The following is a 27557-nucleotide window of genomic DNA, read 5'->3' as shown; positions in this document are numbered from 1 at the left end:
AAAGGGGAAACACCCTAACTGCATCAACCCTGTCCATTTATATTTAGGTGCAGTCTGTATTGAGTAATTGGAGGTGATGAGCACAGCTGGCTAGATGACTAGCACGTAGTTCATTCAGAATAAAGTGAACAGTGAGGGTACAAGTCCCATTCTGGCTGAGATAGACTTGGTATCTGTTTCCTTGCTTTCACCCCTGAAAGCGGTAGGCAATAGCAAACTATCGCTGAAGATAGAACCACCAAGGCAACAGCTCAGGATGAAGCAGACACTGTGCCAAAGACTTGCCTTCATGCAGAGCACAACAGCACATTCAAAAGGACATTAGGTACAACTTCTCAACTGTAAAGATCATTGACAATAAGAGTGAGGAAACATATGAAAGTGAATGGGCATCTAAATTCCCTCTCTTTGGGTGGTGAGGGAAAGGTGAAGAGCATCATTTCTCGTCTTACAGTGTCAATTGGCTGGGACTTGTAATTTACTATTTTGGAAGCTCGCTGCAGTAAAACTGGCATTATTTTCACCGATTGTAAATATAAAGGGCTACCACAATTAATGGCATGCATTTTCCTGTCACTGATCAATGAGTGGGACCCACTCTGAAAAGGTTAGATTTTGTCCAATCGGCTTGATTCCCAGCAGTTGCTGCAAGTGGGAGGTAAAAACAACACGATGCATTCTTCAGGGTATCTGGTATCTAACAGAACAGGCAACCAAGGGTATATCTCATTCCCAATTAGAGATGTGTTGTGAAATCAATGAAGCAGAGTCTGAACCAGAAAGTGCAAGTTAGGACACTGAATGAAACATCAAATCAAGTGCAGTAAATGCAATAAAGAGAAGGAAAAAGAAGATTGGATTAAGAGAAGCAAAAACAAAACAGACTAGAAGAAAAAAATAAAAAGCTATTACATCCTTTTAAAGGACAACAATTTGCATTTATATAATATCTTTAATGTAGTAAATTGCCCCAGTTGCTTCACAGGGATGTTAGCAAACAACATTTGAGATTGACCCATCTAATGAGATATAAGGGCAGATGGCCAAAAGCAATTGCTTAAAGACATGGCTTCAAAGAGCTTCTTAAAGGATGAAAATGGGTCAAAGAGGCAGAGCTGTTTACAGAGAGAATTCCAGAGATAAGAGTCTTGACAGCTCAAGGTGCCAAAAGGTAGAGCTATTTACAAAATGAAAGATGCTGAAGAAGCCAGAATCAGATCAGTGTAGATACCTTGGAGGGTTACAGAGACATAGCAAGAGCGAGTCTGCAAAGAAATTCAGACAAGAGAATAATACAACTGAAGCTGGCTTAACTGGAATCCAATGCAGATCAGAGAACCTAGTGGCAATAGGTGAATGGGGCGTGGTTCAGGACAAAACAAATCAATAGAGGTTTGACTAGCTTCAATGTCATAAGAAATAAAGCTAAAAGGATGAGTTCCATTTTGTAACCGTTTAATTCATTTTCAGTACCAGGGTACATGACTGTTAGTTAACTAACATTTACCAGGCCACTGTAATGGGTATTTAGACTTTAAATAATTCAAGCTTTATTTCTTGTAGTGAACTTAGTTTGTGCTTAATATGCAAGGACTGAAATTTCGGCCATTCATTTCAAGACAAAATGCAAGATACTGTGCTCACAAAATTAATGGCAAAGGGTATCAACTTGGACATCAGTTTTTATTATTATGAAGGTTCATGATAAATGAATATTGTTTATTGACAATTTGAGATCTAAAGTTTATGTAGACAGGCCAACAACAACAAGAGGTGAGGCCATACTGGATTTGGTTCTGGGTAACGAATGTGTTAGAATCGGAGGTAGGTGAGCACTTTGGGGACAGTGACCACAATTCAGTGACTTTTACTCTAGTGATGGAGAGGGAAAAGTGTGCACTGTAGGGCAAGAGTTATAGCTGGGGGCAGGGAAATTATGATGCGGTGAGGCATGACATAGGATGCGTGGCTTGGAAAAGTAGGCTTCAAGGGAAGGGCACAATTGGTATGTTGAGCTTGTTCAAGGAGCAGCTATTGAGTGTCCTGGATAAGTATGTACCTGTCAGGCAGGGAGGAAAGGGTCGCGTGAGGGAGCCGTGGTTTAATAAGGAATTGTAATCCCTTGTTAAAGGGAAGAGGGCGGCCTATGAAAAGATGAGGCGTGAAGGTTCAATTGGGGTGATTGAGAGTTATAAGGTAGCCAGGCAGGATCTAAAGAGAGAGCTAAGAGCAGCAAGGAGGGGACATGAAAAGTCCTTGGTTGGTAGGATTAGGGAAAACCCAAAGGCTTTCTATAGGTATGTCAGGAATAAAAGAATGACTAGGGTAGGAATAGGTCCAGTCAACGCTAGTAGTGGGAAGTCATGCGTGGAGGCTGATGAGATCGGAGAGACATTGAATGAATACTTTTTGTCAGTATTCACTCAGGAACAGGACATTGTTGCCGATGTGAATATTGAGTCACAATTAATTAGAATGGATGGCTTTGAGGTATGTAGGGAAAAGGTGTTGGAAATTCTGGAAAGGGTGAAAATATATAAGTCCCCTGGACCTGATGGCATTTATCCTAGGATTCTCTGGGAAGCAAGGGAAGAGATTGCAGAGACATTGGCCTTCATTTTTATGTCCTTGTTGTTTACAGGAATAGTGCCAGAAGACTGGAGGATAGCAAATGTGGTTCCCTTGTTCAAGAAGGGGAGTAGGGACAGCCCTAGTAACTATAGGCCGGTGAGTCTCACTTCTGTTATGGGCAAAGTCTTAGAGAGAATTGCAAGGGATAGGATTTATGAACATCTGGATAGGAATAATGTGATCAAAGATAGTCAGCATGGTTTTGTGAAGGGCAGGTCATGCCTCACAAAGCTTATTGAATTCTTTGTGGTGGTGACTAAGGAGGTGGACGAGGGTAAAGCAGTAAATGTGGTGTATTTGGATTTTAGTAAGGCGTTTGATAAGGTTCCCCATGGTAGGCTACTGCAAAAAATACGGAGGTATGGCATTGAGGGTGCGTTAGAGGTTTGGATTAAGAATTGGCTGGCTGGAAGAAGACAGAGGGTAGTAGTTGATGGTAAAGGTTCATCTTGGAGTGCAGTTACTAGCGGTGTTCCTCAAGGATCTGTTTTGGGACCATTGCTGTTTGTCATTTTTATAAATGACCTGGAGGAGGGGCTAGAAGGTTGGGTGAGCAAGTTTGTGGATGATACAAAAGTCGGCAGAGTTGTTGACAGTGAGGAAGGTTGTGACTGGTTACAGCAGGATATAGATAAGCTGCAGAGCTGGGCAGAAAGGTGGCAAATGGAGTTCAATGTAGGTAAGTGTGAAGTGATTCACTTTGGTAAGAGTAACAAGAAGATGGAGTACTGGGCTAATGGTCAGATACTTGGTAGTGTGGATGAGCAGAGGGATCTTGGTGTCCATGTACACAGATCTCTGAAAGTTGCCACCCAGGTAAATAGTGCTGTGAAGAAGGCATATGGCGTACTGGCTTTTATTGGTGGAGGAATTGAGTTCCAGAGTCCTGAGGTCATGTTGCAGTTGTATAAGACTCTGGTGCGGCCCCATCTGGAGTATTGTATGCAGATTTGGTCGCCATACTATAGGAAGGATGTGGAGGCACTGGAACGGGTGCAGAGGAGGTTTACCAGGATGTTGCCTGGTATGGTAGAAAGATTGTATGAGGAAAGGCTGAGGCACTTGGGGCTGTTTTCATTGAAGAAAAAAAGGTTTAGAGGTGACTTGATAGAGGTGTACAAGATGATTAGGGGTTTAGATAGGCTTGACAATGAGAACCTTTTTCCACGTACGGAGTCAGCTATTACGAGGGGGCATAGCTTTAAATTAAGAGGAAGTAGGTATAGGACAGATGTTAGTGGTAGATTCTTTACTCAGTGAGTCGTGAGTTCATGGAATTTCCTGCCAGTAGCAGTGGTGGAATCTTCCTCTTTATGGGCATTTAAACGGGCATTGGATAGGCATATGGAGGATAGTGGGCTAGTGGAGGTTAGGTGGGCTTGGGTCGGCGCAACATCGAGGGCCAAAGGGCCTGTACTGCGCTGTATTTTTCTATGTTCTATGTTCTAAAGTGGAGGAAAAGTTGATCTTAGACTTTCAGTTCTGTGAAGATCGTACCTCCAATTTTCCATGGGTCAGAAATTAATTTTGAATAGTAAATTGAAAACAGCATTTACAAGAAGTCACATGATTTCAACAGAGTGACCAGCAAGTAGCCAATGGAAGATCATTCCAAGCTTTATTTAGGATTTGAATATTGTGACCACCAGAGGGGAGGGGGGAAGTAGTTTTATGCAGAAGGAAGAGGCCCCCTAACAGCAGATGTGCTGCTATTAGCAGTCTCCAAGCAGTCAGAGCTAGAGAGGTGTTTAAATTCATTGAGAAGACAGTCCCAGTGGAAGAAGACTATGGAATGTCTAAGAGAACACACTGGGCAAGACTTCTGAAAATGAGTCCAGGGAAACCATGCAAAGGATAATAAGCTGTCCAATGACCATGGGTTAGATCCTGAATATTTTTAATTTTTCAAATTCCAATTGTATTTTTTAAAAGAGGGCTGATGCAGCCAAAAATGCCTGTGAATATAATTTGAGTGCTGTCTGCAGAGAGCAAACTGCCGAATGTCATACCTACAATATGATGGGAATTTCAAATTACAGCCCTTCAAGGAGTGGATGAGGCAAATCAAAAGAGCCTGGACTGCGATCTCTTGTTCCTATGTAGATAACAAGGGCTGACAATCACTTGCTCAACAGCAAGTAGTCAGGCGGACACATTTTATGTTTTCCCTTTAAAAAGTAAACGGGTTCAGAGTTAAGAAACCAAATGCAAATCCACTGAAGTGGGCTGGTGGGATTGAATATCCTTGTGTGTATCAGCCTGGGTTCAAGCATTCAAGTGCCATGAATATCACAGTCAAAAAACTATCCCCTAGTTACCCCAGTGCTGCAGGTAAAGGGAGATCTTCATACTTCGAGTGCTCCCAGCCATTAAAAAGGAAACAAGACAAGAAAAGGAATGCCAGAGTTCATCCACAGTAGAAAGGACAAAGGGCCTTGTTCCATGCTGTAAAACCCTATGACTCTAAAAAGAATACTAACCAATCTATTAAACTAAGGATCAAAAAAGCAACCAATCAAATAGGAATGTCAAGGCTATAGGCAACCTCTACTGCAATGGACACAAATTTGACTATCCACTCTTTGCTACCAATTCAGAGATTGATCCACATATGTTTCTTTATAACTTCTTTTATAGATTCATCTCCCAATTCTAATTACAGAGCTAAGTCCTCTTGCATGTAGTTATTAATAAATTCACTCTTTGTCGACTCACAAAAGCCTGGGAAAATGGTTAGTTTAATCCTCCTTTTGGGTCTGGCAGAAAGGTAATCACAAGAGAAAGGAATGTTTTTAAATTAATCTTGTTGTGACCAGCAGAGGAGGTGGGTGAATAAAGAAGAGGAGCCAGTTCATAGGTGTCTGTTAACTATAGGGATCTCATAATCTTAGAGAAATCTATAAAATTCTAACATGACTCGACAGGGTAAATGCAGGAAGTATATTCCCAATGACCCTGGAGTCCAGAACCAGGAAAACCTGTTTAAAGATTTGGGATAGACCATTTAGGATCAAGAGGAGGAGAATTTCTTTACCCAGACAGTGGTGAGCCTGCGGAATTATCTATCACTGAAAGGAATTGAGGCCTTTGAATGCTTTCAAGACAGAGTCAGATATAGTGCTTATGGGTTGAAAGGATCAAAGGTAGTGGGGCAAAGTGGAAATAGCCATGACCATATTGAATGTTGGAGGAGACTCACATGACCCAATAGTCTAAACCTGCTCTGAGTTTCTATGTTTCATCCTAGCTCACATGGGAGCTTAGCGGTTTTGGGTATTCCATCTGCTAATGGAGGAATCTGCCAATTCCATAGCTAATTGAGGAATCTCACTGTGGCTGGGTGCAACAGCAGAATTAATAATTTTTTTAAGGTGTCATGAGAGACAAAAATTGAAGAAAATTACATCGAGTGAAAGCACAGCAGTTTGCTGAAAAGAAAATGATTATAGCTGTATCAGCTGAGCAAGAAGCTTTAGTGTGGAGAACAGGATGACTCTTTACTGTGGTTTGAGTGGTTGTCAGGCTATTGCTGGGATCACAGGGATGAATCTTTCTTCTGGGTGTTTGTAATGAGGTTGCTCAAATAGTTTTTGTCAGTTGTAACATAATTTAGATTTTTCTCTTTGTATTAAACATTGGTGTTTTTTTATTAAAAGTAGATATGCAGTCTATGATTACATTGAGCTCTGTGGTAAACAAAAAACAAAATAAAACTTATGAACCATCAATCTGGGTCTCAGTGTTAGATCTGACTTGTTCAGTAATATCAGCAGCTGGGATGTAAACAATGTTTAACTACATTTCTGCCTGGATCTAAAACTGCATGATTTGTCCATCAATATGTTGGTCAGCATTATACTTATTTTACTAAGGTAAATCCTTGGAGCAATATGTTGAGGAATTGGCATAACATTTTCATCCAACATTTCATACTTGGAGGTCACATGGCTTGACTGGATGTGTTCTATTAGCCTAACTGTCAATGTTGGAGACAATTTGCCAATCTATATGTCAATAGATGTTTTTTTTGTGGCAACCAATATGTAAAAATGTCAAATTCCTTGCTACATTTTAGAAAGCATAACAGGATGCATTAAAGCAATCCAAACTGATCATCTCAACAATCTTCAGCCTGATTTTTACAAACATGATAGGATTTAGAAGTTATTCTTCCAGTACCAAGTCAAATTTATCTTTTGGAAGTTAAATCATCCTGAAAGTAATTCCTAAATTATTATTTTATTGATAATCCATGCTGTGTGGTTGTAAAAGGACTACTGCAACCTTAAGAACAGCAAATTAAGGGACTGTGGAGTTGGGGGTTATAATTACCTTTGGATATTAACATAAAGCATGCAAATTGTAACTAAACATTGGCATTAGATTACACCTTGACAGAGACTCAACGAGTAAAGGATCTGCTTTGCAACTCTTTGATCATTCTTACTTTTTACCATCCATGTGATGACTTTCTGGTCCTCACTGGTATCCAGTGTTGGTTCAATTATATATATGAGGAAAAAGTGGTGTAAAAGATTGCAGATTCGACAATGATGTAATCTAATTTCAAGGAGATGTGTGGCCTCAGTAACTAAGGCTCTACATGGAGACATCAAACTAACAAACAAATGTCACCATACGCATTCCAGCTTCTCATAATTTATCAACTGTGTATTGCTGAAGTTGAACATCAGATTCAATATAAAATAAGCAGCAATTCACAGGGGGAGAGCTCAAAGCATTTGGCGTTAAGCAAGAAGGTCTACAAAATTAAATTAGTTTAGATATGAAATCTATGCAAAATATTCTGATATGTATCATCTGAAAGACTAATGGTGGAAGCTCTTACTTCAAAGCTTTTGACTTCTTCCTCGCCGTCCTCATCTTCTTCTACATGACAGCTCTGCCATAAAAGAAAAGTAAATGTCTGGTTAAAATGAACTGCAGTTTAAAACATGAGACATTGTAAATTGCTACTTTCCTTCCATATGAACTTTGACCTCCGATTCAAAACTGGTCCATTATGTCAACTGCATCTCTTTCTTGCTGCAAAACCTTTGACTCAGACACTACAAATTCAGGAACCGAATGCACCAACACAAAAGGGGCAGCAACAGAGAGCCATGAAAATACAACAAATAGAGAGAACATTTCAAAGTGCTATCACTGACTATACAATGTGAGAAGCAGCAAGTGCCAAAGATTCACAGTCAAGAGTTTAATTTCTTTAAGCATTAACAGCATTGCATTATTTAAGCAGATAAACAAGTCTAAGAAAAAGGTGATGTCAATGGCTCACCAGAGTGCTAGAAAGGGCGAAACCAAGATAGAATGGTAGGAAAGGGCAAAGGGGAGTTCAGGCTGATAGAAAAGAATGAGGATCAGTGCAGCATGATAAAGGTCAGGGGCAAAGCAGCAAAAAAGAACAGCCTGTACGTTGCACAGAAGAAAATCAGGAAGTAGCATCACAACTTGAGGTGAGGCAGTGGGACTATGTTACAGACAAATATTTAATTTAATCTATTTTTTATGTAAATCTGTCAAGCAAGTAGTTAAGAAATGGATTCCCTTGGCATTAGAGACAAAAAATACTGCAGATGCTGAATCCAAGGTAGGCAAGCAGGAGGCTGGAAGAACACAGCAAGCCAGGCAGCATCAGGAGGTGGAGAAATTGATGTTTCAGATGTAACCCTTCTTCAGGACTGGGGGTGGGTGGAAGGGGAGTCGCGGATCAAGGGGGTTGCGGGGGTCGGGTGGTGAAGTGGGGGACAGCTGAAGACAGGCAGAGGATATGATCTGGTTGGTCAATGGGAGGAAAACTCCCATTGACCAACCAGGTTGTACCCTTTGCCTTTCTTCACCTATCTCCACTTCATCAACCTGCTCCACACACCGCCCCAACACCTCCTTTATCTGCAGCTCCCCTTACACCCACCCTGAGTCCTGAAGAAGGGTTACACCCAAAACATCAATTTCTCCACCTCCTACTGCTGCCTCCCTTGGCATTAGAGGCAGCTCAGAGAAAGTTCACTAGGTTGATCCAGATATAGAGGGATTATGAGGACAGGATGAGTGGTTTTGGCGTGTATACAATAATGTTTAGGGGAATGAGAGAAGATCTTACTGAAACATATAAGATTCTGAGGGGACTTTACAGGATAAATGTGACAAAGTTGTTTCCCCTTGCAGAAGATTCTAGGACCATAAAGCACAATCTCATAATAAGGGTCATACATTTAAGACAGAGATAAGGAGGAATTCCTGTCTGAGGCTAGTGAATCTGTGGACTTCCTTAGCATAAAGGGCTGTAAAGGTTGGGTTGTTAGTTATTTTAAGACTGAGATAGACAGATTTGTAACGAGTAAGAGAATCAAGAGAAGAAGAGGCAAGAAAATGGAGCTGGGGATTATTAGATCAGTTCCTGATGAAGGGCTTATGCTCGAAATATCGATTTTTCTGCTCCTCGGATGCTGCCTGACCGGCTGTGCTTTTCCAGCACCACACTCTCGATATTATTAAATCAGTGATTATCTGATTGAATAATGGAACAGACTTGAAGGGCTGAATGGCCTACTTATGCATCTACATCTGACCTCGTGATGGATCTAGCCAGGGCATTACAGAAAAGGAGGGCATTCAGTTGGGTGAAGTGTAAAGGATATATCATGTTTTTATGGACCAGTACAGAGAAAGAGATAAATTGCATTCTCTGGAAGGAGGACCAAGAAATCGCGCTTATTTTGCCTGTGTGGCGCACACCCACCTCCAGAGGATGGGATTGAGCGGTCGACCTCTGAAATGAAGCAGGAGTGATCAGAAGATGTGAACTGCAAAAACATGGTTTCCCATTCATGGATGCAGTGTCGCAAGAGGTTTCACAATGTAATCAGGGCAAGAAAGATGAGTGGCAAGCCACATTCAAATGCCAACTATGCAGCTCTCCCCCATCCCGACAGACTAACTTCCTTCATCAACCTCCTCCCGCATAGCAGTCTCAATCCAATATACGCATCTCCCTCCCTCAAATCCTCAGCCGAACTGCAGCCATTGACATCACCTTCATCTTATTACCATCTCATTCACCTCCCTCATATTTACCTTCCATAATCATTGTCCTTTCAGTCTTTACCACAACCCATTTTTTTACACATATTATTCCCTGTTCCTCTCCTTGCAGAACAGAGGACAGAAAACAGGAAGTGAAAAACACCAGGGGCGGCTCTCTAATATTCACCACATTGACTGCTGTAAAGGCGCTGAAAATTCTAAAGATCCCCATCCAAATTGATAACGTTTAAAATTAATTCTAAGTTTCCAATTAACAATGGAATGGATAACATGAAACAAATCCCATGTTCAGGTGGGTTTTCTCCAGGTGTGCTAATTTCCTCCCATAGTCCAAAGATGTGCAGGTTACGTGGATTGGCCATAGTAACTTGCCCTTAGTATCCAGAGATGTGTACATCAGGTGGATTAGCCATGGGAAATGCAGGGCTACAGGGAGGGGGTAGGCCTGGGTGGGATGCTTTTTGGAGGGTCAGTATGGATTCAATAGGCCAAATGGCCTGCATCCACACTGTAGGGATTCTGTGATTCTAAGCTGCCTAAAAGTTTTGGAATTATCAAGTCTTTTTTTTAACCCAGTGCTCGGCTGCCCTTGCCTCTCATTCCCAGGTATGAGACCTTTACACCTTGCTCAGCCAGGCCTGATGAAGGGCTTATGCCCAAAACGTCGATTCTCCTGCTCCTCAGATGCTGCCTGACCTGCTGTGCCTTTCCAGCACCCATGCTTTTCAACTCAACAAGGCTTGTTTGTCAGGTCGGATTCAGAATAGTCACTTGACTCCCTTCATTTTAGCCAACTTTTGGGCACAGCCATAGAGTCATACATAGCATGTATAGCATGGAAACAGACCCTTCAGTCTAGCTTGTCCATGCCAACCACATATCCCAACCCAATCTAGTCCTACCTGCCAGCACCTGGCCCATATTGCTCCAAATCCCTTCTATTCATATACCCATCCAGATGTCTTTTAAATGTTGCATTTGTAAAGCCTCCACCACTTCCTCTGTCAGCTCATTCCATACACATATCACCCTCTGAGTGAAAAAGTTGCCCCTTAGGTCTTTTTATATCTTTCCCCTCTCATCCTAAACCTACACCCTCTAGTTCTGGACACCCCAGGGAAAAAACTTTATCTATTTATCCTATCCATTCCCTTCATGGTTTTAGAAACTTCTATAAGGTCACCCCTCAGCAAGTCCTAAACAAAATACTCTTCTAATCTTCACAATTGTAACAAAATAGGAGCCTCCCAGCTAACTGGCGATAGAAGTAAATATCATGCAACAATCATTATGTTGAAGAGATGTCTGCCCAGTGAAAAGTTTGAAATCTTTCCCCATGTCATTTCTAATTCATATCTTTCATTGGGCACAAACCTTTCAAGTGGGATGTCGGGGACACTACAAGAAGAGCTTGAGTGTCATGGACTCTGAGGAAACACAGTCACAAGGCTCATGTGTACCATCCACCAGCTCAGACACACACATCTCAGTGAAGGTAGCTGGGTCACCACATGGTGGGCGCTTGAGCAGATGCTGAAGGTGAAGACAGCAGCAGGGAGCCATAATGGAGGAAGCAGGATCATCCAAACTCTGTGTGGCTAGGCATAGATGCTGACAGTCATTGATGAAAAAGACTATTCCAGAATAACAACAAAGGTTCTATCAACCTTTCCAGAGACACTGCACATCACTAAAGACTTTGGGGGCATGTGCCTCGAGGATGCTATCACCAGTAATTAAAGCAAAAGAATGAGCAGCCTCCCTCTAGCTATGCTGAAGGGATAGAAGTAACAGGAAAAGAAAAAGAGAGAGTTTGTAGTTTCACAATGGGAAGTATTTGGGTGTTCATTAGGATGTCAATTTGTCAATTGCATTGTACATGCTTCCATAGAATAAACTGTATTTTAAATTTCATTGTCATCTCTCACCACTAAGTATACACCAGGCTAATATGACAAGAATTGAAAAGGAGCAATGGGCAGGAGTGAAATGGCAGGATTACTGACCGGTGGGATAGGTTAGGATTGGTGGAGGTTGGTTGGGTGGGGTAATAGTTTCAGGATTGGCAGGCACATACCTTGCAGTGCCTCTGGTTACTTGACTGTGGCTGTATAAGACTGTCCTGGACATTTATGATACAAACCAGCGCTGCTTTCCTCCTAGTACACAGTCTAATTCCTAATTCTAGATAGTTCTAATCAACCTGTTTGCTGATGTTATTACACACCTCTGGAGCAGGTAAGAGTTGAACCTGGATCTCCGGGCTCAGAGTAGGGACACTACCTTTGCATCACAAGAGCCCCCACAGCTAATTGCATTTTTTAAAGCTATTTTTCTAATCAATCTGTTCAGAGATGTTATTACACACCTCTGCAGCAGGTGGGACTTGAACCCAGGTCTCTCGACCCAGAGGTAGGGACACTACCACTGAGCCATAAAAGGTCCCTCCTCTGCTAATTGTACACTAACTGCATTTAAATAATGCAAGTAGTGGATGTTAACCAAGGATTCACTGGAGCCCTTGTAAAAAGAACAAGAGGATTTAGTGGCTCAGTGACAATGTCCATACCGCTGAACCAGGAGGTCTGAGTTCCCATTCTATCATAGGGTGTGATGACCACGGAGCTGTGAACACATTCAAATAGAGTTTTCTTTTAATTCAAAAGGATCTGACTGAAACAATAGCTGTTGAACAGGAAGGTGCATGTTTGAAATGCATTTTCCTGCAAGGAATGCTTACATACATGTGTAAAGATTGGTTCCACTCCTATCCTTCTGAGATGTAGCAATGGAAAGTACAGTAGTTCATGACTGCTCCAGCCTGCTGAAGACCTCCAAGTCTGGCAGGCACTCGAATTACAAATTCAATTATCACTCTTGTCCTCATGTGGCTCTTGGACCTTCCCTCTGGCACTGTCAGAATAACATGGCTCAACTTTTTAACCCAAAGGAATGATTCTCAAACTGAGAAAACCTTGGACGTTACAGTTTTGCAGGCTACTTCCTTTAACACCTTCAGATTGAAATTTGGTCATGTTAATTGGATTTGTCACCCTTTGTTATCATGACATTCTGGCTACTGTTATTTTGCTGACATTAATTTTGCTCAGTCACTGTTCCTGCTCAATATTAGCTTCACTGGAATATCTAGCATGTTGTCCTTTTCTTCAACTGTAAATACTGATGTTGGCTAATTATTCAACTTTAACAGTCTCCATTTCCTTTTGTTTTTATTAACAATGGGTTCAAATTGCTCCCGGCCCATCGTATTGAAAAATCCAACTCTAGAACCTTTAGCAATAATTTGCATTTATCCCTTTTGAATATTGTATTATACCTGAAAACACTGAGGTGGATTTAGTCCTATTACTGTGGCATCAGAGGTGAACCCAAAGGTTTTTAGGATGTCTGAACTGGATTACATGGCAGTTGAGTCATGGATGCAGATGGCATGGACTTGCTGCTGGCTTGTGTCAAAGAGAGAAGGCAACTGTGAAGCCTCTATGACCTAATTGCTACGCAGGAGCTGACATCATGTTTAAAGGGTCACCCTGCCCATGTTAGTATTAGAAATCATTTTGCATGCTTTATTAGGAGAACTCTACTTTAAATCTCCAGGCTCTGAATTTCTGTTGCCTTCAGCATGAAAAGACATTCCAAAGTCCAGCAAGAAGATTCCTTCACCATCACAGAAGTTCAAATGAGGTCTGAGATGGAGGTAGTGCATCCAATACTTCAGGATAAACATGGACAAGGTGGACGATGCCCATACTGTTACCACCTCACTTCCTTTTGCCAGCAGCATCCTGGTAGTTTTCTCCTTAGGGGCTCAAATCTATGAAGCAAATTGGAGGGATAGCATCTCAGTTGAGTGTTGCCCCTTTAGATTTTTGGGTCCAGTATTTCTGCCCTGGCCTCAGAGTGTCAGTTCAGTAGACTTTTACAAAGAGAAATTATCACCAAGGTCACTTGAATGCACACTGAGTCGGTCTCCTGAAAATACAATTGACTCTCGCCGTAAATCACAAAAGCCACTGATGAGGGACCAGTTTGCACTGAGCAGGTTACTGAAAGCTGGGATATTTGCTAAATTGGGGGAGATAAGATTCAATCATGTCAAATTGCATTTGAATTACATGCAAGGGGGCAGTTAAGCATGAACTTCCCATCGCTAATTGGTGGCTTGTCTGTTTTGTTAATTTACTACTGTCAGATTAATCACAAACAGTTTTCCTGCCACCAGCAGTGTTCTGTGAATAATTCCAGCATCTCCATGCCTGCCCACCTTGCCCCTGCCGGTACTGCATTTGAAATGCTCATCATTAGGCTGTTAACAAAACCTAGTTCCTTACTGGGTTCAATGGCTGCAGCTCAACGAGTATTTATCCACTGGGTCATCACCCGAGCTGCTAGCCTATTGAAACCTGCAGCCATCCAGCAACCTTCCCCCACCAAGTACATTCTGTTGTCTTGCTGAGAGCAAGATCACAGATTGTGAATTACTGTAAAGTTTCATTCTGTATGAGAAAATAAAGCAACAATAAAGCCACTGTTCACCCTTCATAGCTTTGAAAGAACTATCTAACACAAACTATTTTACTTTAAAGAGAGGAAATGAATGCAATCAATTATATGAATTGGGACCATTCAGCCCAGTCAGTTTGAATGTTGGTGTGTGGTTCAGACGAACATCAACAGCCCAGTTTTGACTCTACTTGTGGCGAGGATTGAATTGGAAGTTACTTTTGTCACCTGAGTGTGTTTCGAGGAGAGGAAGGCAATGGCAAACCATTGCTAATCAAAACTGCTAAGAAAAACAGCACAGGATGCAGCATCGGCAGGAAATAAGCCAAAGATCTGCCTTCAGGCAAAGCACACAGTTATATAAATAATTTACAGTAAATTAATTTAATAAATGTAATTCAATCATTACCTTTGCCATAATGTCAGCATAAGCCATGTAGAGGAAATCTTCTTCGAGATTACTGAGAAAATCATAAGAGAATGCTCTAAGTAATAAGATATAATAATTTTTGAATTACCTCATTTTTTTTAGTGGCTGTAGTTTGGTTTAAATGACACAGACTACAATTCCCAAGGAGTTCTCCTGATCTTCCTCCATAACTTTGGCACACCATCGACTGAATCAACAATCAACAGAAATGGCTTTTTTTATATGCCATTTTGCAGGTTTCCTACTGAAGTCAGTATGAGTTATCAGGAGAAGCCCCATAGAAATCCCATGCTGGCAATTATACTATCAACCATTGTACAGATGTTAACAAAAAATCAAACTAAAGATGTTGAATTAAAATTTCACCTTGTCAAGCTGTGGGGAAGAACTCAACAATCAGAATGTGCAGGACAAAAATGACCATAAAAGTCATGTTATTGTAAAAATTCAAATGAACACTATCATTCAGTGAAGGGAAGCTGTCCTCCTTTCCCAGCCTGCCATCATATGACAACAGAGAGTTGACCTTAAGTTCAGCTTTCTGCCAAAGCTGACCTTCGCTCTACTGTTAACACACACACTAGATTAGTGCTTTGTCTCCTCCCTGCAACCATTACCACTCCCTTAGCCTTTTGTCCTGCCTTACTTTTAATCTCTAAATTCCTTCACTCTCTAATCTGTTCCTGATTTAATCCTCCATTTCACTGGTTCCTGCCCACATTTGTCAGCAATGCAGAACACACCATTTATCCACATCTCTTCACTTCCAAAGAGTCATATTAGATTCAAAACATTAGCTCTGTTTCTCTCTCCACAAATGCTGCCAGACTTGTTGAGTTTCTCTAGCATTTTCATTTTACACAGGAAGACGCATTGTAGTGATTCTTACTGTTCTCAGTAACTAACGCTTTGCCAGTATAATCACTCTCCAGAACAAAAGATCACATAAAACCATAGTGTCCTATAAGCCATTCTTTACCTGTGTTGTTGACAGAAGTATGGTGATATTGTTACTTATACACAAAGATACCTGTGTGGAAGTGGTGCCAAGGAATTTCCAATGTGCTGTAGCTAAAAGGTCAGTTAAAGTGGAGTTGATTACCAAAGATGAAGTTTTGGCTAATTCTTACACAGAAAATCTCAACCCATTACAAATTGTGAGTTCAACTTGCAATGAGGTTTCTAGTTTTTGCAACCAGATGTGAACTAAATACACCATTTTCTGAAGTTAACCTTAATTTACATTTATGTTTGTAAAGACATTGTATCAGTGGAATAAAGAATCACATTTGTAAAGTTTAGATGTCAATGAAATGAAGAACCACAATTTCATGAACTTCAGGCCATCTGTGTACGTTATTCTCTCATTATATTTAGCTTTTTGGTCTTCTCTTGTGAAAAGCAAAGACAAAGAAAAGCAAGTTATATTAATTGAATCCTACCATTTTTCAGTTAAAGCTGTCCGACTGAAAAGAAGAATGAGTTGGTGAAGAGGGTCAAGGCGCCTGGTTCCCTCCTCTTCTTCCACCGGTTTTTCCTCCCCTGGTTTCTAAAGGAATACAGATAAAGTTATATCTAAACTGAAATTTCATTAGGAACATTATGACACTAAATACAATCATAGATGGTACAGATTGTCTAACAAAAGCCTTAATATTTACAATACAATTTTCAGTGAAATAAGTTGCATAATACAATCAGTTATTTGTTCAGAATGTACCACCTCAAATAACTGCAAAGGTACAAATTAGCCTTGCTATTTTCTTTTTGAGTTATACAGTTTGTTTTCCAGGTCTCAAACAGGCACCAACAACAAGACTAAGAACAAATAGTAGATTAATCAACATATATGAAGTGAACAAACTGCTGCGATTCAAACATGAAAATAAAGTCAAACCCTTGACAATGTGTTCCCTCTGCAATGTGCTCATTGTTTTATATATTTTAAATCAAATTTCCAACATTTGCTCTTCATATGGCTTTAATCAATACATCACCACTACTTCAGCTTCCCTTTCCTGTAACAGTGTCTATTATTTATTATTCCTTCTTGGGACTGAATTGACCTGATAGCATTTAATGGCCATCCTGAGTTATCCTTAAGGAAGTAAGAAATTAAGAAATTAAATTACAGGACTGAATGCTTCTGTATATTTAAGGCTGAGTCAGAGAGATTCTTGACCAGTGGGGAATCAAGGGTTAAGGGGAAAGGGCAGGAAACTATGCTTGAGGAAAGTCAGATCAGCCATGATCCTGAATAGTGGAGCAGGTCTACTCCTGTTCCTATTTCTCATGGTCTTAGTTGAAGGAGAGCTATCACATTGAACCACTTCTGTTGGATAGACACCAGCATTTTGGGTGCATGGGAACATCCGGCTAGGGACCGGGCTGGTTTGGAGCATAAGCCTTCAGTACCACACTCAGAACGTCCTATCTAATCAGCCATTTGTTGATATCATGTGAAGTCATTTTATTATTCCAAGTGATGAGGTACCTGATATACTTCTTTATATTGTATGACACCACAAAAGTGAAACTTGTTGCTATGTTTATATGTCAGATTTCAGAATGGGAAGTGTGAAAGGCACGTGGTTTTTCAATGAATGCTGGTGCACCCATGTAACATAACGAATGTGGAAAACTGACAAAGTTACAAATCACACAACACGTTATAGTCCAACAGGTGTATTTGAAAGTACAAGGTTTTGGAGTGCTTCTCTTTTGTCAGGTAGCTACCTGAAAGCTTGTACTTTCAAATAAATCTGTTGGACTATAACCTGGTGTTGTGTGATTTGTAACTTTGTCCACCCGAGTCCAACACTGGCACTTCCACATCATGGAAAATTGACAACTTTAACCTTGTCTAATCAATGCAATTTAACAAGAACTACATTTTCTCCTTTGCTTATAAATAACTAACACTGATATTCCTCATTCTACCATCTTAACAAAGGCACTCTTTTCTTTGAAATGGATTACCTTCTTTGCTGAAAGAAAGTACAAAGAAATCAACCACAAATAAATCATTGCATTCATTGTCCACTTCAAACAGAGCAATGAAAGATGGCATATGTAACAGACTGTTAAGTGATGATGTATTAGCTATCCTGGTGGAACGGAAAAAGCAAAGGTATGAAATTAAGAACACTGTTTTACATTTCCACTACCCTAATAGTATCCTCAGAAATTAAACTGCACAAAGGTCAAGAACAAAATATAACTCACAGCTATATCCTCTATTAGCTTATCTTCGAAATAATGTTCCTCAGTTTCAATCCAGGATTTTTCATAGCCTTGAAGGAAGAGATTGACAGCTCGGTGCCTGAAGGGACATACAACAATGACAATTACGGCGCATTATTTGTTTTGCGTGTTACATTAGGGCTATATCAGTCTCTGCATAATGTTAAACTGATTATGTTGCAAGCTGAAGTCCAGGTTATAACACTGTCCTATCAGTCATTGCCATTTGTTAGGGCAATATCGGATCATTTCCAATCTCAACTTAGATTTTTTTCATCTACCTCAATCGGATTAGGGCATTTTAATAACAAAACATATAAGGATATCTATACCAACATGAATTGGCTTCTAATCTCTCATCTGAATCTCTGTTAATAAACATAGGTTCCTATCTTTACAACAATTTTCAAAATAACAATTTTTTTCTTCTTGTAAAATATGTCACAATAACAAAAACCCTTGAGAAATAATATTCAGCAGCACTTAAAATTAATGTGATTTTTGAGAAGATTTGTAGCTCAGGTTGAGATGCAAGTTATAAGCTTGCATGCTGGTAGGTTTGTCCTCAGATATTTCATCAACACGCTAGGTAACGCCATCAGTGAGCCTCCAGTGAAGCGTTGGTGTTCTGTCCTGCTTTCGATTCATGTGTCTTGGTCTGTTAAGGTGGGTGATATCATTTCCGATTCTTTTTCTCAGAGTTTGGTAAAAGGGATCCAAATCGATATGTTTACTGGAGGAGTTCCAGTTTGAATGCCAGGCCTCTATTCCTGTGCTTGTCTCTGATTAGCCTGTCCTAGGATGGATGCATTGTCCCAGACAAAGTGGTGTCCTTCTTCGTCTGTGTGTAAGGATGCTAGTGATGGCTAGTTGATGCTCGTGTATCCTGGTGGCTAGTTTCCGGCCTGTCTGTCCGATGTAGTGTTTGTTGCAGTCCTTGCAGGATATTTTGTAAATGACATTCTTTTTGCTGGTTGTTGGTACAGGCTTCTTTAGGTTCATCAGTAGCTGTTTCAGTGTGTTGGTAGGTTTGTAGGCTACCATGATACCAAGAGATCAGAGTAGTCTGGTAGTCATCTCTGAGATCCCTTTGATGCATGATAGTGTGGCTAGAGTCTCTTGGTGTGTTGTGTCTGCTTATTTGGGTTTATGTTTAAAAATCGGTGGACTGTGTTTATCGGGTACCTGTCGTTCTTGAATATGCTGTTTCGGCATTTTTCTTCTGCTGCTTATAGGTCCTGGGAGCTGCAGTGTGTTGTGGCCCGTTTAAATAATGTCCTGATGCAGCTCCGTTTGTGGACGTTGGGATGATTGCTCCTGTAGTTGAGTATCTGGTCTGTGTGTTGCTTTCCTGTAGACGCTGGTCTGCAGTTCTCCATTAATGGTTCGTTCCAATGTGACATCTAGGAGGGGGGATCTGTTGTTGTTCTCTTTAGTTTAAAGTTAATATCACGAACCAAATTCATTTCTTGGTGTTATATCTCAGAAAGGACATATTGGCAGAAGAAAGTTTATAACAGAATGATAGAAGTTTTAAATGATGTATTGACTAGGCTTTCATACCCCCTTAGTATAGGAGATTAGTGGTTGATCTCATTGAAATGTTTAATATCACTTGTTACGGACCAGGCCAGACCACTCAAAACATTCTTAAGCAGGCAGCCCAGACTGTAACTTTGCTATTCAGTTTGGTAAGTGTACAGTGAAAATTACTCGAAGTAGGTAAGCTAGGTTGACTACCAGGTTTTAAAACAGACAAAAATTTATTCACAAAATTACAGAATGAAACACAAAGAACAGAATATAGAATACCCACAGAACTCAGTCTATTCAAACTAGACTTAATTATGCTGTTCCGAAAAAGTGCAACAGTCCCGATAAACAAACCTCTTAAACACAGTAAAAATGAAACAGAGGCTTACAGGTTGATGTTAGAAGGGCAGAAGGAGAGAGAGTCTAGCAGCCTGTTTCCACACAACCCACTGCTGAACTGAACTAACAACAAGAATTCAGCTTCCAGGACTGACCACTCCCCTTTCATTATCCAGTTTACTTCTAAAATATGAAAGCTGTGGCCTAAAGTCTCAGCTGTTTACGTATAAACAAAAAAAAAGCCTCTCAGTAAACCCTTTCATCTCTGTACTGAACCAGTTGAATCAGAACCCGGACTGTTTTAGACCCCTCTGAGAAAAACCAAGGGCACAGTATCCTTGAGAAAAGGAACAGCTTTTAAAAAAAAGGACCAGCTTTGTGACATTTTAAAGTAATTGATAAGGTGGATAAGAGAAACTATTTCCTCTATTAGGCAAGTCATGAACATAGGACCAGAACCTTAAAATAGAGTTAGAGGCAAGAGATAAGGAAAGGGCAGCAGAAATTAAACACTTTGAGTTACAGTTGAAAGCAGAAGGGAAAGAAAAAGAATGAATGGCTCTAGCAGAAGGGAAAGAAAGAGAGAGAGAGTCTGAGCTTCAAAAATTGGCACTTAAATAGGTAAGTCAGCTAAAAAGGCTGGAGATAAAGGCTGAAGGTCAGCTTAATATGGAAGAGCTCAGTTGTTAATGGGTGATATCATAGAAAAGGGAAGTGAAAATCTAGCACTATCTTCTCAAAATGTTGTTGAGGTCAACAGAAAATCTCAGAACTGAGAGTTTGTTGGGTAAGGGTACTAAGGGTTACTGAACCAATTAAGGTAGGTAGACAGAGTTAAGCTAGAGGTCAACCATGATCTCACTGAATAGTGGAATATGCTTAAGCAGCTAAATGACCTAATCCTGTTGCTACATGAAGATAATGCCAATATCCCATTTGCCTAATGGTGCTGCTGGTGACAGCAATATCAAGTTGATCTGCAGTGAAATATAATGGTTTGTCATGCAGCCTCCGAAGATTCCAGGATCTGCCAGGTGTTTCATAAAAGTTCAGACGATAGCCTGCCATCAATTTCATTTACAAAAAATAAACAACACGTTCCACTGTCAGTTTTTGCTTTCATCTGGCTTTATAAGCTGCACTCGTGACCAGGGTACAATGCCAGCCAAGTAAATATGAGTAAAGTGTACCTGACAGTCGGGAGAGCAACATTCCCCCAGAATTTGCACAGCAATGTCAAAGCAGCTTGGGTGATGTGCTCGAGCAGCATGTAGAAAGGCAGAGACACTCCATGTGCACTACCACCTGATACCGAGTGTGTAGTCTTTGCTGAGTGACTCAACCTGTCTATATGATGCATCTTGCCAGATATAAGCAGTCCTATTAGAAGAATGAATACCTTCACTTTTAAAACCACATTCCTCCTTTAACTATGTCTTTGACACCTTCAGAGTAGACCTCTCCAGTACCATACTCAGCACTTTTCCCAGTTACATCATATAAAAGATCCCACTTGGCAAATGCACCATTGTCCAAATCCTGTCTCCTGAAATAAATTAGTATTAGTTTGGGGTCATTTTTAAAAATGAATTATATTTAGCATTGATAAATTCCCTAGACCAGATGAGCTACGCCCAAGAGTATTGGAGGTGGTGGCTACAGGGATAATGGATTATATTTCAAAACTTTAAAGATTCTGAAAAAGTTCCTGCAGAGTAGCAAATTATTTAACATGACAGGTAAAGAGAAAGCAAGAAATACAGACCTATTAGTTTGATGTCAGTCATTAGGAAAATGATGTAATCTATTATAAAGGGTGTGATAACTGGATACTTAGAAAATAACAATGTGATTGAATAGAGTCAACATGGCTTTATGAAGGGAAATCATGTTTGACAAATGTGTTGGAACTTTTGAGGATGCTGCTTGTTGCAGAGATAAACAAGAGTCAACAGATGTGGTGTGTTTAGAGTTAAAGATAGCAAATAAAAAGTAGTAAATAATAAAAAGTAAAGAATAAAGTTAATAGGTTCTACGAGTTTTGGGTATCCTTGTATCCCAGTCATTGAAAGTAAGCAAGGAAGTGCAGTAGGCAGTAAAGAAGACAAATGTATGGTATCTAATGTTATGAACCAGGCCGAACCCGTTCAAAATTTATTAAAAAGAGAGCTGAGACCCTAACCATTCTTATTTCAAGTTAAGTGCAAGGTATTGCATTCCAGATCCAACTTGATTGATCAAACTACTTGATGTTAAACAAAACACACTTTATTTTTACACTACAGTTAAAATACAGACTAAACACAAATAAAATAATTGGTTTCACTGTAACTCTATTGAAATGCTTAACAAAATAATAGATATATTAACTATTATTAATTAACTATTCCAATACAGTAGCATCCCATAAACACATGTTTGGCAAAGGCAAATTCAACAAAAATGATTATCTCATATACAATGCTAGCATCAGGAAGAGAACCCTAGCTTTTAGCTGGAACAGAGAGAGGAATAAGAGTTTCCACATCCAGCGTTAGGACCCCAGCAACTGCTGAAAGCTAAAACTAAAAATCCTGGTTCTGTGGGAGCTTGGCCCCAAACATTCATGCTGCTACTATTGTTCCAATTTTTTTTTTGAAAAGCCCCAATGCCTCACAAGTTGTTTACTCTATTAGCAATGAGCTAGACTGCTCGACACCTCTGCCTCAAACTTTCTTTAGAAAAGAAACGAAGACAAAATGCACCTCTTAGAGCCATAGTATCGTCACACTAAGTACAGGAGTAAACATGTCTTGATGCAGTTGCATAAAACTTTGGTGAGCCCACACCTAGATATTTAATACAGTTTTGGTCACCTTATCTAAAGGCGTACATATTGCCACAGTGGGAGTGCAATGGAGGTTCATCAGATTAATGAGGAGACATTGCAGAAGTTGGGCCTGTTTCCTCTTGAGTTTCAGCAACTGAGAGATGATCTTTCTGGAAATTTCCACGTACTTTGAAGGGGTGTGACAGGAAAGACATGAATAGGATTTTTCCTCTGATGCTGTAACAAGGACAAGCTGATGCATGCGTGGGAAGGAATAAATGCTTGTTACGGGTTTATTAACTATAGTGAGAAAAGAGTTAGTTCCTACCGTGGTAAATTATAGAGCGGTGCCATCCGGAAGCAGGCCACAACTGCCCGTTTACGTTGTTTTGACAGCAGTTTGTGCCAGACAGCCTTTTTAGATCTCTGGGGATGCTCCACCTAATGCATAAGATAGAAATGCAAACCTCAGGCTTACCATTACAATTGTGAGACCACTTGTGACAAAAATGGTTCAGTCATCGTTAGTCTAACCAATTCTGGAATTTATTCTCATCACGTTCACGACAATGAGATTGTACAAGGGTTGACTGGTATTTTAAGGTTTGAAGGCAAAGCCCATTTGAAATCATACTATCAGACATTAACATACGTTATGCACTGATACAATTTTTTTCCCCATTTGCTATTACGTTACTCAAATGTTAAGACAGCAGCTTTACAATGGGTTCAATAATGTGTAACTTAAATGATTTCGGGTTTACAGCTAGACCTACAGGAATTTACACAATGGCAAATAATGTGGGTGGGTTTAATCTAGGCTCTGCTAATGCAAGCTAAACGATGGAAACAGAGCATAGACCGAAGGGTCTGTTTCCATGCTATACATCTCTATGACTCTATGTTCAAACTTGTAAAAGGAAATTTTAATTCTGCAATAAGGAAATTATTCTTAATGAGGAAGTGATCAAGTCTAGAGCCCCAGCCTGGAGCAAGTATGCAACCTGGGCAGTGATGCATCTGCAGAGCTATACCAACAGAGATCGAATCAATGGACCTCACTGCAATCTGATTTCACCAACTCAGGTTGAATGATGTGAGGATCAAAAAAGAATGATTCCTCAACAGAACTAGGGCTCTTGAGGCATAAGCATTGCCAGGGATGGGGGTGGGGTCTGAATGTGGGGAGCTAAACAGAAACTTAGTAGCAGATCATTAGAGAAGCAGAGAAATATAGAGTAGTGGAGACCTGACGTTTCCTTGTAGCATGAAGGAACACCCTTACTACTCCTAAGCCCCAATAATACACTAAAATACTACATTTATTTACCTTTTTGGTAACTTCCAAGGTCTGTTCCTGAATGGTGCCAGGTTTCCCCTGCAGAGCCAGCATTAGCTCCCAAGTGCATAGTCACACGTGAAAATGTTATTGAGGTCTAAGTGACATTATCATTGATAAGCCTTACATTTCTATAAGTCCCACAACACCCTGGAGAAGAGTGGCGTGTAATGGGAAGTGGATGAGAATCATGTTGGGTCAGACACTGCTCCCATTTTACCCCTAACCCTCTGACTCTGGTACAACTGTTTGCATTTGGAATCAGAGATTGAAGGTGAATCTTGGGAAGCGAAGACCAGGCAGAGTGATGTGACCCTTGCAATAATGCAAGGAACAACTAGACATAGCAATGGAGGGAATGGAGAATCATTTCAAGTTTATGAACTGATTGGCCTTCCTCATTTATATGGTAATCTCAGCCGACTAGTAATCCAGAACACCAGGTTAATGTTCTAGGAACATGGGTTTAAATCCATCTATCATAGACAGCTAAATTTGAATTCAATAAGAAAAATCTGGTATTAAGCAAAAGCTGGACTAAAAATCAATGTAACCAGTGTGGATTATTGTATAAACCCACATAGTATACTAATGTTCTTCGGAGGAGGAAATTTGCAGTCCTCTACTGTCCTACCACACACACACACACACACACACACACACACACACACACACACACACACACACACACACACACACACACACACACACACACACACGTCAAAACCTACTGCAATGAGATAGACCCTTGATTAGGAGCAGGTAATAAATGCTGGACTAGTCGGCATCACTCGCATCCTGTGAGCAAAAACAAAAAAGTTGCATCAAAACTGCAACACACAGAATTCTACACCATTGGATTTAGTGGGTACCTGAGTGGCACGGGGAAATAACGAGAAAGTTGGAACAATACGTTGAGAATGGAAAAATAAGATTCTTAACATCAAAAAGAATAATTACCAATTTTTCCCTTAAAGGATGAAACACTCATTTATAAATTTCTAAATCTCACTAATGAACAGGGACTATCTTACTCCATTTCAGTGACCTCCCCTCATTTCTATTCAGTTTTCAATTCTCCTCTCTTTCCTCAATAAACTAGGCAGCATCAGTTTCTGACATAACAGTCAGAGCGGTTACCTGGCGGCAGATGTTTAATGCTTCTTCAGGATTTATGACAACTCGATGTTCACCACCATTTCCCTGGACACCATCTTCTTTCACTCTATGTCCATGCCAACGGACATCACCAAACCAGCAGTCTCACCACATCGCCATAGCTGTATTCTGACCAACTTTCATACCAGTTCAGCCCCCCAGTACTTTGCAGCTCAGGGAACTATGACTTGCACTTGCTTCTGCCAAATTATAGGGACACACATGCACCTCATACATCCATACAAGGTGCATATTTTGACTCTTCATTTACTTTCTTCATTCTCGCTCATTTTGCACTAACTCAGAGATTATCAGGTTCTCTGGCTTTCATTGATTTTTAGTGTGTCGGTTCCAATGTTCCGATTTACAGGCTGCCAGTCTCTTTGGACTGCATTGGTATTGCTTGCAGAGAAAAAGGCAGGCACTATGTCACTGCTCAGAGCATGCAACTATCAAGGAGGTAGATATATTGCTGCATAGGCCAATGCTACCTCAATGTCATACCTACAGCATATGCCAGCAGCTTATGGACAAACATACTGCACATGCTCTAACTTTGAGTGGCATGGCGGCTCAGTGGTTAGCACTGCTGCCTCATAGCACCAGTCAAAGATGTGCAAGTCAGGTGAATTGGCTATGCTAAATTGCCCATAGTGCTAGGTGCATTAGTCAGAGGGGAAATGGGTCTGGGTGGGTTACCCTTTGGAGGGTTGGTGTGGACTGGTTGGGCCGAAGGGCCTGTTTCCACACTGTAGGGAATCTAATCTAATCTAATAAATGGCTATGTCTGAAAGTCAGAGGACATTAGTCCTTAGTGCAGTCAAATGACTCTTTCATTGTCACTGAGCCATGTCATCTGCAGAACTTGAGCTCACATGCAGTCTCCAACACTGGTCTTTCAATCCTTGGCTCGGGGGTGGGCCTGGGATGTCACTGATGCCATTTCTCCATGTTACACCAGTTTATATCTTCCCTCTGTGACGAGCAGTCAGGTATTCTGGGTACTCAGTCAGATTATCAAACATCGCTGGCTTCCCCCATATGCAGGGCTCTATAGATTTTGCTTTGAAAGCACCCTATCACCAACCTGCCAAGTTCATCAAACATAAAGGCTTCTGCTCCGTCAATGTGCAGTTGTGACTGTGTGACCAGTTGTGCCAGGTCTTGGAGATCTGGGCAATGTCATTCTGCATGCATGCTAGCAAACTCAATGTTTGTGCCTTATTCCAAGGTCCTCAGGCTAAATAACGATGGCTGCTGGGAGAGAAACAACATCCCCACCAAACAAGGCTGATGAGACCTTTACAAAACTCCCATACTGACACAGTATAGAGTTACAATGCTTCTCAGTTGGCTACAGTGCGAGAGACAATAGGCCTCCTTTATTTTGAGGTTTTGCTGCCTGGACTGCTGACTTGACGTATCACTGGGGCAAGCTGTGCCTGCCAGAACTGGTGCCAACAATCTCTTGGAAGAAGAGGAAGTGGAGGATCTACAGCAACCCACTGATGATGCAGGTGAGGATCAGGATATTGATGTGAGAAACATCCAAGAGACCATGATAGAGCTAAACATCACCAAACGCAAGAGGCTAGGCACTACCTCTGACATCTCCCCTAAACCTTCCTCCAATAACCTTAAAATTATGCCACCTCGTGATAGCCATTTCCACCCTGGGAAAAAAGTCTCTAGCTATTCACTCTACCTATGCCTCCCATCATCTTCTACACCTCTATCAAGTCACTTCTCATCCTTCTTCCCTCCAATGAGAAAATCCCTAGCTCCCTAAACCTTTCATCATATCTCTCCAGTCCAGGCAGGATCCTGATAGATCTCCTCTGCATCCTCTCTAAAGCTTCCACATCCTTCCTATATTGAGGCGACCAGAACTAAACACAATATTTCAATTGTGGTCTAAGCAGGGCTCTATAGAGCTGCAGCATAACCTCACAGCTCTTAAACTCAAGCCCCCACTAATGAAAGCCAACATGCCATTCGCCTTCTTAACAATCTTATCAACTTGGGTGGCAACTTTGAGGGATCTATGGACATGGACCCCTAGATCCCTCTGTTCCTCCACACTGCCAAGAATCCTGCTTTTAACCCTGTATTCTGCATTCAAATTCGACTTTCTAAAATGAATGACTTCACATTTTTCCAGGTTGAACTCCATTTTCCACTTATCAGCCCAGTTCTATCAATGTTCTGCTGCAACCTCCAACAGCCCTCCACACTATCCAAAACTCTACAAAACCTCATGTCATCAGCAAACTTACTAACCCACCCTTCCACTTCCTTAACCAAGTTATTTATAAAAACCACAGAGCAGAGGTCCCAGAACAGATCCTTGCAGAACACAACTGGTCACCAAGCTCCAGGCTGAATACTTTCCATCTACTATTACCCTCTGTCTTCAACAGTTCTTGCCTAATGGCATTGTAATTCCCCCTCCCACAATTACTTTCCCATATCATCTGCTCCTA

At 40.8% G+C, this 27557-nt stretch overlaps 1 protein-coding gene across 1 annotated transcript in view; it reads right to left on the bottom strand.

The window, feature by feature from the left end:
• Positions 1-27557, bottom strand: part of ryr2a (ryanodine receptor 2a (cardiac)) — a 551531-nt gene that overhangs the window by 88501 nt on the left and 435473 nt on the right. Inside the window, exons 74-78 of the mRNA XM_060830792.1 lie at positions 22906-23018; positions 17879-17975; positions 16096-16202; positions 14633-14684; positions 7481-7534 (exon numbers count right to left, since the gene is read on the bottom strand). Coding sequence (XP_060686775.1) covers positions 7481-7534; positions 14633-14684; positions 16096-16202; positions 17879-17975; positions 22906-23018 — 423 coding nt within the window. The remainder of the gene's footprint in view (positions 1-7480; positions 7535-14632; positions 14685-16095; positions 16203-17878; positions 17976-22905; positions 23019-27557) is intronic.

Source organism: Hemiscyllium ocellatum, chromosome 10 (assembly GCF_020745735.1).
Source record: "Hemiscyllium ocellatum isolate sHemOce1 chromosome 10, sHemOce1.pat.X.cur, whole genome shotgun sequence".
In the NCBI taxonomy this organism is placed as follows: Eukaryota; Metazoa; Chordata; class Chondrichthyes; order Orectolobiformes; family Hemiscylliidae; genus Hemiscyllium; species Hemiscyllium ocellatum.
Note: the sequence above shows the minus strand (reverse complement) of the source record. Positions and strands in the feature narration are given on the sequence as shown.